Source organism: Thunnus thynnus, chromosome 6 (assembly GCF_963924715.1).
Source record: "Thunnus thynnus chromosome 6, fThuThy2.1, whole genome shotgun sequence".
Classification (NCBI taxonomy): Eukaryota; Metazoa; Chordata; class Actinopteri; order Scombriformes; family Scombridae; genus Thunnus; species Thunnus thynnus.
In genome coordinates this window covers 7,745,132-7,761,080 of record NC_089522.1, presented here as the reverse complement: position 1 = coordinate 7,761,080, position 15,949 = coordinate 7,745,132, and the positions used below count along the sequence as shown (strand labels likewise).

At 38.9% G+C, this 15,949-nt stretch overlaps 1 protein-coding gene across 1 annotated transcript; it reads right to left on the bottom strand.

Moving 5' to 3' along the window:
- Positions 1 to 4,552: 4,552 nt before the first annotated feature.
- On the bottom strand, positions 4,553 to 15,636 carry LOC137184111 (neuronal acetylcholine receptor subunit alpha-4-like). Its single transcript, XM_067591486.1, has 6 exons — positions 15,253 to 15,636; positions 12,394 to 12,545; positions 11,392 to 11,436; positions 11,193 to 11,302; positions 7,892 to 9,326; positions 4,553 to 5,327 (listed from the first exon to the last, which is right to left on the bottom strand). The coding sequence occupies exons 1-6, from the start codon at positions 15,302 to 15,304 to the stop codon at positions 5,202 to 5,204; spliced, it is 1,920 nt and encodes a 639-aa protein (XP_067447587.1). The 5' UTR covers positions 15,305 to 15,636; the 3' UTR covers positions 4,553 to 5,201.
- Positions 15,637 to 15,949: the final 313 nt, after the last annotated feature.

The following is a 15,949-nucleotide window of genomic DNA, read 5'->3' as shown; positions in this document are numbered from 1 at the left end:
TTTAAGTGCTGTGACTCCATATTGTGCTTAATCGCTATTTTCTCCTGTCTGTGTTTTACATAATGATCAATGGCTGGTCTTCTGCTGAGCCAGTGGAATACAATAGTTTGTTGGCTAAGGTCAAAATTGAGGTCATCACTTTGGGCATTCAAGTGTAACGTTACATGCTTTGAAATCTAATCAAATCTGAGGTTTCACTGAGGTGGAACAGTAGGATGCAGATATATGGGAATAGAATTTATGGAAAAGAGTTGATGACTTGCTGGTAAATACTAATTTAATACTTTTTGATTTTGGTGCTTTGTTCATAAGGTGTTGAAAAGCAGTCGCACTGTATTATTGGTGTTGTTACTCCACTCCTTTTTGCACATTTTGTTTACAGAATGGACCATTTTCATTTAGAGGGATGGACTAAATTGAATTCAGGTTTCACAAAAAAAATGAAACATGACTTTTTGACTGCACATCCACAAAATGCAGTTTCAAATTTAAAAAAAAATCTATCTCCACATTTTACATTGGAAGTCAGTGGGGGATTGCGATTTTGTGATTGAAAGTGTACCCCTGTGTAACATTCATGTTTTGGTGTTCAGTAGCTGTATTCTCAGCTACGTCAGTAACTGTATTCTCACCTTTTCTAATTAGTCCATCTTATACGCTTAAGATTTAAGGAGGCTTGGTCTTTGCAGTGTAGGCCAAACATGTAGATCGTTCACAACTTTGAAAAGAATTTTTTTTTTTTTTTTTAAAAACCTCACTATTAAGTGATTATATGTATCATGTCATATCTTATTAACCTTTTATACTTTTTTAGGTGTAGCTTTATTTTACTGCACATAAAATTGATTAAAAAAAACACTGAAAAATGACTGTTCTTGGGTTGTGCTTTGGTGAATTGTATAAAAGAACAGTGACAAAGTTAATACACTTCAAATAAAGCATCAAAAATAAGTAGGATTTTTTTCACTACTGATGAATACTTTATGTACATACATCATAAAAAAACATCATATTTTTCTTGTACAGAACCAGTCAAAAGTTTGGACACACTTTCTTTGTGTGAGGGGATCACACACTTTCTTATTCTAGTGTGTCCAAATCTTTGATTGGTATTGTATATCTGTATGTTCAGGTTAACAAAATGTGCTTAATGTCAGGAGATGGGATGCACATTGCTGCAATTTTAAGAAATTAAAAAAAATATTTAAACAGGAAATAGATACAGTTTAACATAGCTCATGAGTATTCCGCTGTCGTGAAGAGCAAAGTCAGCTGCTCTTTGGGTTGTTGCATGTTTTGTTCTGTCATAAATATTTTATGACGGCATACAGTCACATTTCATAAGTGCACCAAATTATAGTATCTACCATAAAAACACTATCCAAATGGCGGGTTTTAGCTTTAAGCTTGTCATACCAGATTGACCATATAAACATATATACTTTATATTTGGACATGAAAGGTGAAATAACAGTTTTTTATGGGGATTAGGGGAGTGTAAAAGTCCAAAAATAAACTTTTTAAATAAAAATAGTCACATTTATTATAACAATATACCTCACTATCCTGACAGGTTTCAATTGACAATAACAAAATGAAGCAATTACTTTTCTGATCCATTTTTCAACGTCTTTTATTAAAACAGTTAATTAAAATACTTTGGCAATAACGTAATCAGTGTATAATAAGTGTAGACTGCTTTTGTGAGGTCTTACAATGCCATAGGAAACAATATTTGAATGTTACCCGATCTTGTCATGGATGTGATAGACTGCATTGCAATGTTTTGAGCTAATTGCTAACGTCAGCACGCTAACATCTCACAATGACAATATTAACATTCTGATGTTTAGCAGGTAAAATGTTTACCATGTTCACCATCTTAGCATTGCATATTAGCATGTTAACATTTGCTAATTAGCACTAAACACAAAGTACAGCTGAGGCTGATGGTATTGTCATTGGTTTTGCAGGTCATAAACTAAAGTGTTGGACAGTACATCAGATCAAAAAGTCAGGGGATCACCAAAGTTATTACAATTCATCCAGAGAGGGACATGCGTGTCAGAAGATAACTGGAGTCCAGCAAAGAGACATGTGTTCCTTCTGGGAGAAACGTATCCCAGAAAGCAAAAGGAATTATCAGCCATTCTGACCATGTTCTGTCCAGTGAATTCACTGTAGTGCCCTCAGGCTGGCGTTATTATGCGCCCCTTAGGAAAACAAACCGCTACTCTAAGTCCTTCATTCCTTCTGCTATCAGGCTGCTTAATACCGACAGTCATTTTAAATGAATGCCACATTCATTTAAACTTATGTGAACTATGACAGGTGTTTTTATCCTTGTTTGCTTTTCACCTGGCTTCTCACGTAAGCCTGCATTTACGGGGTGACCTGAGGGTGCCAGAGTGTTGCTGAATGCTTTACTCCACTTATGTGAATTATTTTGTTTTGCCTGCTTTTCATCTGGTTCCTCGTGTAAGCCTGCATATATGGGGCGACCCAAGGGTGCCAGAGTGTGTTTGCTGCTCGTGTTCCTTGTACTCATGTGCTGATCTGTTGTCTCTGATGTGTTGCTGCTTGCCTGTGAGTTTTTCTTTTGTTGTAGAACTGAATTGCCCTTCTGGGATGAATAAAGTCGTCTGAATCTGAATCTGTAACAAATTTCAAGACAGTCCATCCAATAGTTGTTGAAACATTTTAATCTGAACCACAAATGTGAACCTGATTGTGGCACTAGAAGAAAGGTGAGGGGATCACCAAAGATATTAGAATTCATCCTATGAGAACCATGAATGTCTGTACAAATGTTGTGCCAATCAGTCTAGTAGATGTTGTAGAGCTATTTCACTGGATAAGTAAAAACATTGACTTGCTGGTGGTGCTAGAGGAAAAGTCAGGAGATAACTGACATCATCAGGATTCATCCTCTGGGGACAATTAATGTCTATACAATTTCATGGCAATCCATCCAATAGTTCTTGTGATATTTTAGGCTGAGTCAAAGTAGCGGACAGACAGACAGTATTGTTTGTTTCAACATACTGTATGTTTACATTCAAGTGAGAAAATCCTGTACCAGCCATAGTAGTTATGACTGTTGTCTGTCAGGAGCACAGGAGGAAATTGAATGACATTATTATAGAGCCACAGACTCTAGAGAGGAAGGAGGTTGGGGTGGATGGATGGGACAAAAAGACATTAGACTTTAACACAGGAGACTGCTGTCCATGCCTTGTTTCCTACGACAGTCAACACTGATTTCTTTTAATCATAACCATGATCATTCCCTAACCTTAACCAAGTGGTTATTTGAACCCAAACCATGATCTCTCCCTAAACCAAGTCATTTCTGTGCTGAAACCTAACCAAACCCTAAGAAAACATGGTTTTCGAAAGCACAGAAAAACAATATAGTCCCGTCGATAATGGTGTCAGATCAGAAAACACTGAACGTATCGTTCTGGAGAGAATGGACCAACAACATACTGTGTCATTTAATTTGGAGGACTTGTTAACACAAAAAAAAGCATGCCAGGTCGGTTTCCAGACAATTATTGGGAAAAATATCCTCATATAAACCCTATATACAGTATTTCACACTATATCCAACTCAACATCTGCCAAGTCACTTAACAGTTGTAACCTTTGAGTGCAGAACTAAATTGTTCTTATCATTAGTGGTTTTAAATGATGTACATTTTTAGCTGTTGCAGATATTGAAAAAATCTATTAAGCAAGGTCACAAAAGTCAGGTCAGTATTAAAGTTAACAGAATGTGATGTTATTAACAAAATTGGGGAGCTATTCAATTATAAAATCCATTTTTAAATCAACGTCAGGTATAATACTTATCTTTCTATGATAATGATTTGCCACATTTTAAAACATCAAAATATGAATAATATGACATCTTGATTGGTGTCTTGCACCAATGGTACTATTAATTAACATTTCACATAAACCCAGTTGCTTCTTGCTCTCTGGCTTTTGCTCTAGACATGTTTTTTTTTTTTTGCTGAAGAGCATAAACATTCAGAAGTTATTTCATCATCAGCATTTCACCCCTTCCGCTATCTGCCACTGCAGGAAACCTCATTTTGTGCATCAAAAACAACTCTCTCTTTTTGTTTTGTGCAATAAAATCCATTAGATTTCCCATCAGATCTGATTGGATGGTGCACAGTGTAAAATGCGGAGTTGAGGCTGGTTTCCTTTATTTACGATAATGATACAAATGTGGAGATTTTGATATTCCCCTTTAACTTTAATGTCAGTGCCTAAAAGGAATGAAATGAGATGATTATGGCCTATTAAAATCATGCTTATCAAAAATTTGAATCAGGCCAATCACTCTACTTCTATTCTACTGATTTATCAAGCAAAAGAAATAATTAAATTGGCCTGTGCCTTTTTTGAGGTGGCCAGGGTTGAGGGAAGGAAGGGCTATGCATGACTGGAGAGAGTGACTTTAAACCCTCCTCCCCAGCCACCCACCACCCTCTTAACACTAAAGTGCTGTGGTAGTAACAAAGAGAATGGCTGAAAGAAATATTGAATAAATGTGTTTATTTGGCTGCTACAATTAGAAAAAACACGGAGCTGTATGTGTGCTTACCTAAGCAGTGACAACTGCAAAAAGCATTACACCTGAACACACACACATAGACACACAACTCCTTCCCAGAAAATCTTCCCACAACCTAACACTGAATAATCAAGATACTGCAGTATATCACTGACATTGTTGAGGAATGTTAAAATTGAGATTAAACCCAAACCTTATGCAGTCATATCAATATCTCACAATTCCTGCTCAGAGTAGAGTGTAGGTTTTTCCTGTGGTCTTTTCCACTGTTGTGAATGGGTCAAAGGCTATTCTTCACTGTTTTTGATGAAGGTGACAGCTTGAGCTATACAGCTCAATGTCAAAATGGAGTGGTGCAGAAGGATATTTTCGCTGTTGGCCTTTTGCCCTCATAAAGAATTTATATGCCCACTGGAATCAATGATAGATATTTCATCTGGTTTCTCTATGAGTAACCTTTTGATAACCTGGGGCAAGAGCAATGAGTGTGACTTGTGGTTCCTTTGAAAAATAGAAAATAAAGGGATAAATTACTTTTTTTTTTTTTTTTTTTACAATGTGAGACATGATCGTATCTCAGTGTTCTTGGACTTTGTTTTCTTTGATGAGATTTTTAGATCATTCCAGCCAGCCAAGGAGGAAGAAAGAGTCCAACAGATCCCAGTATACACACCAGTACAAACATCCAGAGGAATATCCTGTCAATGACCATAGCCACATACTTCCAGTCCTCCTTCACCTAGCAGAGAAGAGAAACAGCAGAGGGACATTTCAAATTTCACACCACACCACCTTTCTTTTTACCAGCTGTCAGTTTTCACCCTTGATTGATTTCTCTCGAATGGCTGATTTTTTCATTATGAGGCAGCTATCTCCTAAATGTCATTCAATCTTTACTTTTCTCTCTTATGAAAAATTCAAGGTCAAATTACTGAGGTCCCATTGTTTCAAATACTGGCTAGAGATTGAAAGTACATTACATGATAAAGAAGAGTAACTTTTTTACACAGTCAAAACTGAAGACTTGCAGTATGACACATAAACAGACAGCATGAGAACTCGGTAGTCTCAGTAAATTGTCTGATGGTCATTTGTTCCAGGGTTATGCAAGCATTCACATTTGTGTAACTTGCTGTGCAATATCGAAAGTTCTAAGGGAGGATATCCCAGTGTTGGCAGGGGGGATTCAGCCCTGATCTGCCCCAAGTGGATATACTTATTAAACCTCCAGGTACACAGAATATACACAGGAAAGTATAAGAACAATACTGCTCGCATCGCAGCTGCTTGTATACACTTATACATCAGTAAAAAAGCAACAGAGGACACTGTAGGAAAAACAAAAGACAATGTTGCACGTTAGGGCTGTCACTTTTTTGAGAAATCTGGTTTGAATTTGAAAGCAACCCATGTAGCCTACTGAACTTTAAAACATGGAATGGGAATTGATCTTGCACGTATGAAATATTGATTGTTTATATGGTATAACTGCATGGGGAAATAATGCAAGCATCAGAGAAGGAGAGATGCTGCTGCAGTGAGTGCAAGGACATGTTCGCTGTTTGTTCTTGCATTCACATATGTGGACGACATGTGTTAAAATTGAAACCCAGGAAGTGCAAGCCTTCACAGAACACATTAACTCAGTGGACAGTAACATGAGGATGTCAGGAACAATAGCTTGGCCTTTTTGGACTGCGCTGTATACATTGAAGAGGACAGGAGCCTCCACATTGGAGTATACAGGAAACCCACACACACAGACCAATACTTACTCTTTGACTCTCACCACCCACCGGAGCATAAGCTAAGAGTTATCAGAACCCTGCATCACCAAGCTGATAATGTACCAACAAGTGCCCAGGCCCAAGAGAAGGAGCACAAACATCTGAGGGATACCCCAACTTGACCTTTGCAAAAACAGCCACAAGATCCAGGAAAAACAACAACCCTGTGGTTGGTGAAAAAAAGAAGAAGAAATACAACAACATCATCATTCCTTATATGTCTTATATTATCTGAGAAACTCAGGATCATTTTTCCAACTAACACCACATCCCTGTGTTTTTCAAACTCAGCAAGACACTAAGACAGAAACTGGTCCACCCTTTAGAACCCAGAAAAGCAATCTAGTGTATGCAGTCCAATGCAGTGAGGAATACACAGACTTGTATATCAGGGAAACTAAATAACCATTAAACAAATGCATGGTTCAACACAGGAGGGCCAACTCCGCAGGTCAAGACTGAGCAGTTTTCCTACACCTGAAAGATAAGGGACACTCTTTCGAGGACGACAATGTGCATATGTTGGATAGGGAGGACAGATGGTTTGAAAGAGGAGTAAAAGAGGCTATCTACGTCAAAGTAGAGAAACCATCCCTCAACAGAGGAGGAAGTCTACGACACCACTTATCCCCCATCTACAATTTTGTCCTTTCATCTCTTCCCAGGAGACTTAACCATTCACATTTGGCCTCATCTAACAACTCCAATAACTGTCCTTTACACTTGGCCTCAGGTGACTCCAATGACTCTTAACAACTGTCATTACAACAGCCAGGAGCTCTAATGAACCAAGTGGTATTAATGACCTCAATAATGACCCCACAGAGGTACCTGGGACCTCCTGACAGTCAGTTAGAACTGAAGAAGCCCCTTGGATGAGAGGCGAAATGTCTTCACATATCTTTAACCAAGTCCAGCTGCCCTCGATTCAACCCTCCTTGGATGACATTTAATAGAGAGTAAAGTGTTTAATAAAAAAGCTGTTTGTAAACTGTGGTTTGCTTGCTAGGTGTGGCAGTTTATGTTTACAACTCTGCCCATGCTTATTTCCTATCCCTCCTGCTTTTTATATCAACGTGCAAGCAAGGGTGAAATCTGGTCTGACAGCAATCCATTCATCCGCAGTGTTTGCGCTGCCTCACTTGAGTGACAAGCTTACACTACAAGGCAGTTGCGTTTTTACAGTCAGCAATCACACAGAGAAATACAATGCATTGCCTACACTGAGAATTTTGAATTCAAACAGATGCTTACATACCAAATATTCAATTATTTTCCCATGTTCAAACAAAAAGTGACAGCCCTATTGCATGTGCTGAAGGGATTGTACTCATCCAAAAACATTGAATGGAAACTGGCAAACATTTAAGCCACATTAGGTTATAAAGAACCCTGTGTGACTTCAGATTTTTGCATATCTTTTCAAATATGAGCACTACAGAAAAATATTGAAATTGTTATGTCATTACCAAGGTTTTACTGGTTACGTAAATAAAAATAATTGGAGTCAACTCACTGAAAAGTCTGCATCCTCTGCCCTGAGATGATCAGCAATGTATTGAACTCCCTCTATGGCCCGTTGCACAGCTGGGGAAATAGTTGGAACTATGGCATCCTGCTCGGTATTCGTGTCTTTAGTGGACTCTTTTGTGAGTGTTTCTGCTAGGTGATCTGTAAAGGCTTGTTTCACTCGCCCTGCAATCCCAGTGGTCCCAGGTCCTTCATTGTGCAGACAGCAGTACTGGAAGCTGCGGGAGCGACACCGATGCCCAGTTCTCTGAGGAGGTTCCCTCTTTTGGTCACACATTTGCTCTTCACTGAGGGAGCGGCCATTCTGTGCCAGTGCATTAGGTTCATCCCTGGATAGGCTGCGAAGGGGGCCCAGTGGCAAAGTTGGGGGCAAGGACAATTGGGAAGAAGACGAGGCTGACGAAATGTGACCCCGGTGGAGTTGCTTCTCTGAGAGAACTGAATACTGACCAGTTGGGGACCGGCAGAAAATGCTAGTCTTCAGTGGATGATCTTTCTCATTGAGGTCGTCAATCGGAGAAGAGGGTGGAGAAGGGGAGCAGACCATGATGTTTGGACTGTTTGATTGAGTCTTTGGGAGCGTATTATCAATCTGTCCTATTTGTCTTAACCCTGTCTCTAACCCTGACCAAAAGGCCTGTGAGTTGCCTGTTGCTGATATAGTGGTTGGACGGTGCATCATCTCGATAAGTTTTTTGCAGTGCTGCTTGGCTGTGCCTGGAGGACGCTTCATGAAGAGGACCCGAGGCACCAAGTCCAAGAATACTCTCCGCACCCAGTGAGGCATGCCATGGGTTTGTGGAGATCGATGATGTACGTTTAAAACAAAGACAGTAATTATGATGGAGAGTGTGACAAAGACCATGGTAAACAGAAGGTATTCACCAATCAGCGGAATCACCAGTGATGTAGATGGTATTATCTCTGTGATCAGCAGGAGGAATACTGTTAGGGAAAGTAACACTGAGATACACAAGGTGATCTTCTCTCCACACTGTGATGGCAAATAAAACACCAGCACAGTCAAACAGGAGATAAGCAGACAGGGGATGATAAGGTTAATGGTGTAGAACAATGGAAGCCTCCGGATGATGAAATAGTAAGTGATATCAGCATATATCTCTGTGCAGCACTCATACTTTTTAGTATTGTACTTGCCCACTGCATTCATAATGACCCACTCGCCACTCTCCCAGTAGTCCATCTGGTCCACATCACTGGCCATGCTGATCAGATCGATCTTGGCACGGTCATAGGTCCAAGAACCAAATTTCATCTTGCAGCTCTGCTGGTCAAAAGGGAAAAATGTGACATCTATGCTGCATGAAGACTTGTAAATGGCCGGTGGCATCCACTTTATCCGACCGTCATAGAATAGGTGTGCCTTTGTGAGGTGAGTTACTGCAAAGTCGCCATCAGCACTGCAGATGAAGAATGGGATATAGAAGAGGCAAACACATTTAATAAAATGTACTTTACATTTTTGCTGTCATCAAAAGTTGCATAACCTTCAGTATTTTCAGCACTTTTTTTTTTTACCTTTGACAGAATCTGACAGTTTTTTAAACACTTAAGTATTGGGAAAATGATTCTGTGTTAGCGCTTAAGTCATTCATAAAACAACATGCCATAATTAGTTCTTATTACAACCAATGACTTCCATTAAGTACAAACTTATAGTATTTTTTATCTGAATGATTGACCAACTAGAAAAATTAAACTTTTTTAAATCACATGATAAGTGCAAAAGATACAAAATGCAAACGTTTTCATCACTGCTGATGTTCTTTCAAGAGAGAATTATTTTAATAAGGAGCTGTTATTTGAGAGAGCATCATTAGAGAATAATTTAACATGATTATAATCTTTTTCCATCTTTTATTCTCTCTCCACATACCTCTATTGGCTCAAACTTAGCAAAAAAAGGTATATTCTTAAACAGATATGCCAATGACACTCACATTTATATGTCTGTATCACCAAATGAGTTTCGTAAAATAAATAAAAGACTGCATGTGCCAACATTTCCTGCAATTAAAAAACAATAATACCAAAGTAATTGTTTTGGTGACAAGGAAGAAAGGGCTGAAGTAAGTGCTCAACTCTCTTAAAATCACTTAAAATCTTGTTACAGAATGAAAGCCTGCGTTTTGACCTAGTAAAACCTACTGACAAAGGAAACATACACACCAACACACACACTGGCCCTGTAACTTCGACTTGCAACTAATGCATGTTTCCCTTTAGTCTGATCCTGCATTACAACAATAAATTTAACCTAAATCATAAATCTTGGTGTAGTCATTGATTGAAACTTAAATCTAACAGCCACATCAAAGCAATGATAAAGTCAGCCTGCTACCATATTAACAATATAAAATGAATTAGAGAATTTATGGGCAAACAAGATCCATTCCTTTATCTCTAGGTTCAGGGCTATCTTAAAAAGCTCAGAGACATCTACAGCTTAAATCTAAGAAGCATATCACTCCACTTCTCAAATCTCTGCACAGGTTTCCAGTCTGTCAACAAACTGATTTTGATGATTTAAAATCCTGCTACTCACTGGTAAATCACAAAAGGATTAAGGATTTAGGATTGTTTTTCTCTTTGTACAGAAAGCAATTTTATTTGTTTCATGTCATTTTGTTTTTTTAGTCTCAGTGTCTTACATGAAACACTTTGAATTACCCTGTGTGTGTGGTGCCGTGCCTTGCCTTATTAGCTCCTAGCCATGGATATTTCATCATGAGAAAGCACAATCATATTTGCAATAACATGTGATTTTCACAGTTGTGTTTGAAAATTCTGTCATGCCTTTTTCTGATACAGTTTGTCATATAGATCAAGATTTCCCTTATTTAGAGTGAAATAAATTCAGCTACCTGAGGCAGTCACTGGATGCATTTTAACTGTGTGTCCCTTTGAAACACATCCAATTACGTTTCATCTTCTAATTCCTTGCTTAATGTATTGCTTTGTGCTTTGTTTATAACCACATCCATTAAGGCTGACCTTGTTCACATTTATTTTAGCTAAATTACTTTATGACATTGGCACAGGACAAGATGTTTGGCACAACAGCAGAATCTTCATGTTTTCCCTCCAGTCATGCCATCTGTTGGAATTAAATCATCAAAAGCTGAACATTAGTTGCTATATGATTATTTTTGCCTTGAGAATTGCAACATTTAAGATCCCAGCAACTGCTTTGTGCAACTGTGTGAACAGTATCTCTTGCAATATCTTCACATTAAAACACACAAGCTACTGATACAGATCCTCACTTGTTGTAGAGGACGATGTCGGGCCTCCAGATGATTTCCGAGGGAATACGGATAGAGGTGACATTTTCATATTCCTCCGGGTTCCAGCGGAGTTTGTAATCGTTCCATTCCTGTAGGAGAACATTTATCACATTTACATACTGTAGCTTTATATTGGACTGAATCTTAAGCAAATGTTTTGCCTCTCATCATTACGTACTTGCTTGACCCAGACGTTTGTGGTCATCATCTGGTTCTTCTCATCCTTATTTCATGTAAACAGAGAAGGAAATCGTTGTGACATTAATCTTCTTTCAAATTAATTGTATGACAGTCTGGATTTCATCATCACTTAGGTAGAATGTCTTTGAACATCTCATTTTCTACTAATTCATGTTTTCCAAGCATACCCTCTATTTATAAAGACAGATTAGTTGTGTAATACACCAGGAAAAATATATTTGGCAGTTTTTCATGCAAGAACACTCTCACTGTATGCTGCTTTGCTGCCACTGCTGGCAAGCTGCTTTCTCTAGCTCTTCCCCAGCAACATCTAAGGCACTGTCGGAGAAGACAACTTCACCCAGAGCTGACTCTCACTACCAGACATGTGGAGCAAGCACTGTCACCTAATTGTGTGTCAAAACCTTGAGAATCAGCCCCACAGAAATGCAGGCTACACATATTCAATCTTTAAGCTGCACCAGGCAACTTTGCATGTTTGTGGCTCCAAATGGCAGTGAAAAGGTTTTACCTTAGTCAACAGAAATCCTCTAACATAATTTGTGTAAAATGCTCATGTTTAAATCTCCAGAGCAGAGGGCCCGTAATGCAAAGATACCATAGGGACAAGAGAGAATAAAGATGGTATTTAATAGAGACCAGCTGTGTTTGGATTGCTGTTTAGGTGACAGTGTTGAATATTTATCACTGGTGTCCGTACATGACAACTGAATTTAATTTGGGAAAATAATGCAGTCTTCTCTGTTGTGGTCTCATTTCCGTTGATAAGTAAATTTATATTTATTTCTCTTGCCTGGTGTAACTTTGAGCTGGTTGCTATTGTGATCATAATGAATATATATGACAGAGAGGGCACAATTGAAGATATGTCATTTACACAATTACATTGCACCAACACCATCATAACATAATATTCATTATGATTAATCAACTCTTAAGAAAGACATCCTGTGTTTCAAGGCTGTGAGATTTCACTCACCACATCTATTAGCTGGGCAATAGAAAGTCCAAAGTGAACTAGCACTGTGTCTGAAGTGTTTTCCACTGGCCGGGAGAGCTTATTGTAATGTACAAACAGATCCTGGAGCAGCCTCTCTTCAGCATGGGCCCGGGGTCCAGCTTGGGAACAAACTGAGGGGAGGAGAGAAGAAATTAGACACATTAGGAAAGCTTTAGACTAATGACATAGTCTTTGTGTATCATTTCTTGTCTTTTTTAAAACAGTACACATTGATATTTGTTTTTAATACTGCATATTTCCACACGCTTCAGATAATATTGCTGATCCCTTGTGCTCATTTATTTTGCTTTTGTACAGACTTTGCCAGTAACCTTCTGTATCTTTATAAATACTATCAATAGTTTCTCTTTTTGCACATTCATCTATAAAATACAAAACACAATTTCAAATGCATAATATTAATATTGCATATATTTTCTACCTCCTCAAGTACTTTCATCTAAATTGGATTTAGCATGCAGCCATGCCACAGTAAAGAATCCACTGGTGTAGATACAGAATGTAATCTAAAAGGAGGGTGACCTCTATTATACACAGGTGGCATATGGTTACATGAGACTGTATCTGAGAGATGAGACAAACAGGGAGAGGGGGGTGGGGTGGGGTGAGGAAGATGAGAGGAGGAAAAGAGGAAGGATGAATCTAAATCTGAGGACATCCGTTGTGTCTCTGAATAGACGTGCTGATGGAGCGATCTGTCGAGACGTTTCATTCCCTCCCTTGCCCCCTCTTGCCATCTGTGCCTCGATGTCTCTTCTACTGCCGCTCTGACGGAGCAACTCAGTCACATCCCTTTCCCCTTTTAGAACCAGCTCACATAGCACTGAGGATGACCTAACAAGGTCCAGGAACAATTAAAGGGACGGGGATCGTCCCAAGGCTCGTACAGTACAATGTCCTTTGTATTCCGGGCTTTTTTTCATATTTAATTAGGGTTTCTTCTATCCTGGACATTGTGCATCTGTGCAGGTAATTCACTGGCACAGCAATAAATCATAGGCTGATTTATTTAACTGGCTTCACTGATATTTCATTATGGCCTAGCACTACTGCATATTTCAATGTCTTTCTTGTGTGTGGAGCATTATATTGCATATATATTGTTCAGTTCTTATGGTGCAAAATGTTAATTGGTATGGGAGCAGGGGAGGGAGGGGTTTATTACCCCACAATAATTAGAGTCATGTGATTACACAAGGGGGAAACATAGCTGTAGTTATTTTATTAGCTTTAAAGTAATTAGTTGTTAAGGTGAATCAGTGTTGCTGATATATATCTTAGACAAATATGCTGCTGTTCTAACTTGTCTTCTTAAAATAGGGACACAGGTGTTATTGTTATGCTGCTGGCCTTCCTCTCATGTCTCCCTACCCACTCAATCAAAGCTGATGGGCTGTCCTTCACTTGCCTGAAAAACTGGCATCCTCAATTTTTAAAGGCTGGGGATCAATATCTTATTAAATGGATATAGTTTCTTTTTTTTCCCCCACGTCTTCTCTTCCTATTTACCCCTGAATTTGTTTGACATGTCCAGACATCCAACAACCTTGAAATGTCTCTGTGTTTTCAGTTGAAAGAAACTGACACAGGAACCTTTGTTTCATCACATCAGCCCTGTGCGATATCTGTTGAATGCAGCTGATATTAAATGAAGGGACGCTCCAGTAGATTCTAAAGCAGCCTAGCAACTAATGGGTTTAGATGGGAGAGCCCACAGGCTGTCCTGACTTTGACAATGTGTGGGTCAGAGCAGTATTGTGTGCAGGAGAAAGCAGGTAACCATTGGATGAGTGTACTCTTGTACAGTGTGCTTTGTAGGACACCATGAATGGTCACTTAGAATTCACTTTTCATTCTGAAACCTTTCATTCCAGTTCTTTTCCTTTCAATCATGCCGTTGAATGAATGATATCAGTATTTATTTATGCAGGCAATGAACATTTAACAAGATACATAATGTGAATCATCCAGAAAAGTTCATAAGATCTGATGCCAAAATTAAAGTAAATATTACTGCTATTAATATGTATTCATCAATATTTTCAGCTTTATCCTGGTTAGTTTTCTACTGTAGAAGACAATTAGAGCTACTGGACCCAGTTCTGTCCTCATTTGATCAATGCACTATCATTGGCCAATAATGCATGAGCAGCAAATATTTTTTTTCATACAAGTGAGTACTGCTCTTATAGGCAGACAAAGCTTGTTACCAGGTCACTAAGCAACAGAGCTAGTTTCTACCCACTTATCTAATATCTAGAAAACACTCTTTATGTCTTGAAGTTTGTGTTTTTTTTACAGATTATATTACTCATCTTAAAATGAAAATCTATGCCTTTCTGAATAACAGAACTGGAGCTTCGTTAGGGATTGTTGGAAAATTATTGGGCTGGGTAGGGGTGCAGAATTTTGTATTTTATTTTATAAAAATGTAAGGTGCTGCCTTTGCTACATTTTCTTTGTGCCCCTCCTCTGACTTAAAAGAAAAAAATACAATACCCTCCTCCCCACATCTCAAATAATGTCTTTTTGGCATACACAACAAAAGAGTGGCACTCTGAGTAAAGAGCTGCTCAAAGGTTAAAGCCTTCTGCATCTAACCTTGTTGGTGCTGACAGAATATTGCAATTTTTTCGTCTCAGAATGAGAAATCTGTAAATGTAACCCCTGCTGTCATGAAAAATATAGATTAGCCTTAATTACAAATGAATTTCTTACCCCATGTCCCCCCTCTAATAATGTTTATACGGTCCCTTATGTTGATAAAGAAAACTAGAAATTAAGTGACTGTAACTGAAAGAAAGAGAAATGATTTACCTTGTGGAGGAAGAGTGAAGAAAAGTAAGCTCAAACATTTGTATATATCCATAGCGCCTCCACTAGTATCCAACTCTACGAGTGAACTCCCTCCAACATGCGCCAGACTTCAGCGCAAGTGGTAAGTCATCCCCGGAGGTGATCAAACCTGGGAATTCTGTCTTGAAACTGCAACTCTTCAGGAAGTTCAGATTACGTTAAAGAGCCAGATGGAAAGGTCATGCCGGTCGGTGTCAGTCCACGGCCTGGTGTTGTTCCTGGTCCCATCTGTCCATCTCTTCAGTTGCCCTGCTGTCCAGTCTGAGTGTCAGGATGAAGAACCACAAACCTGTAGTTTAGTTTCCCTGATTGAACACTTGAAAGTCCCTCCTCACTCCACTGGATTCCTTCATCCAAGTGTGGCTTATCCCTCTCTTCTCCACCCTCCCTGTCTACATTACTCCCTCCCTCGCCTCTCGTCTCTCCGCCTCCTCACCTCATCTCCCTCTCTCTCTCTCTCTCACACACACACACACCTCACTTCTCTCTTTGCATTCTGTCTTTCCCTCCCACTTACTTTCTCTTCTCCGCTCCAGTCTTCCAGTTGTCTCTCCTTCACTTTTTTTTTTATGAAGAACAGTGAACTTTTTTGTCAGTGTGTGTGTATAAGAAAATGCATCTGTAGAGAATTTCTTACCTGTATATACAGTATACATTA

What these genes read in the sequence shown, in the direction of transcription:
- LOC137184111 (XM_067591486.1), bottom strand. Translation starts at nt 15,304, where the DNA reads ATGGATATATACAAATGTTTGAGCTTACTTTTCTTCACTCTTCCTCCA. An exon ending in TTGCCCAGCTAATAGATGTG is followed by an intron (nt 11,437 to 12,393) that starts GTGAGTGAAATC and finishes ACATGAAATAAG; the next exon opens with GATGAGAAGAACCAGATGAT. An exon ending in GACATCGTCCTCTACAACAA is followed by an intron (nt 9,327 to 11,192) that starts GTGAGGATCTGT and finishes CTTCATCTGCAG; the next exon opens with TGCTGATGGCGACTTTGCAG.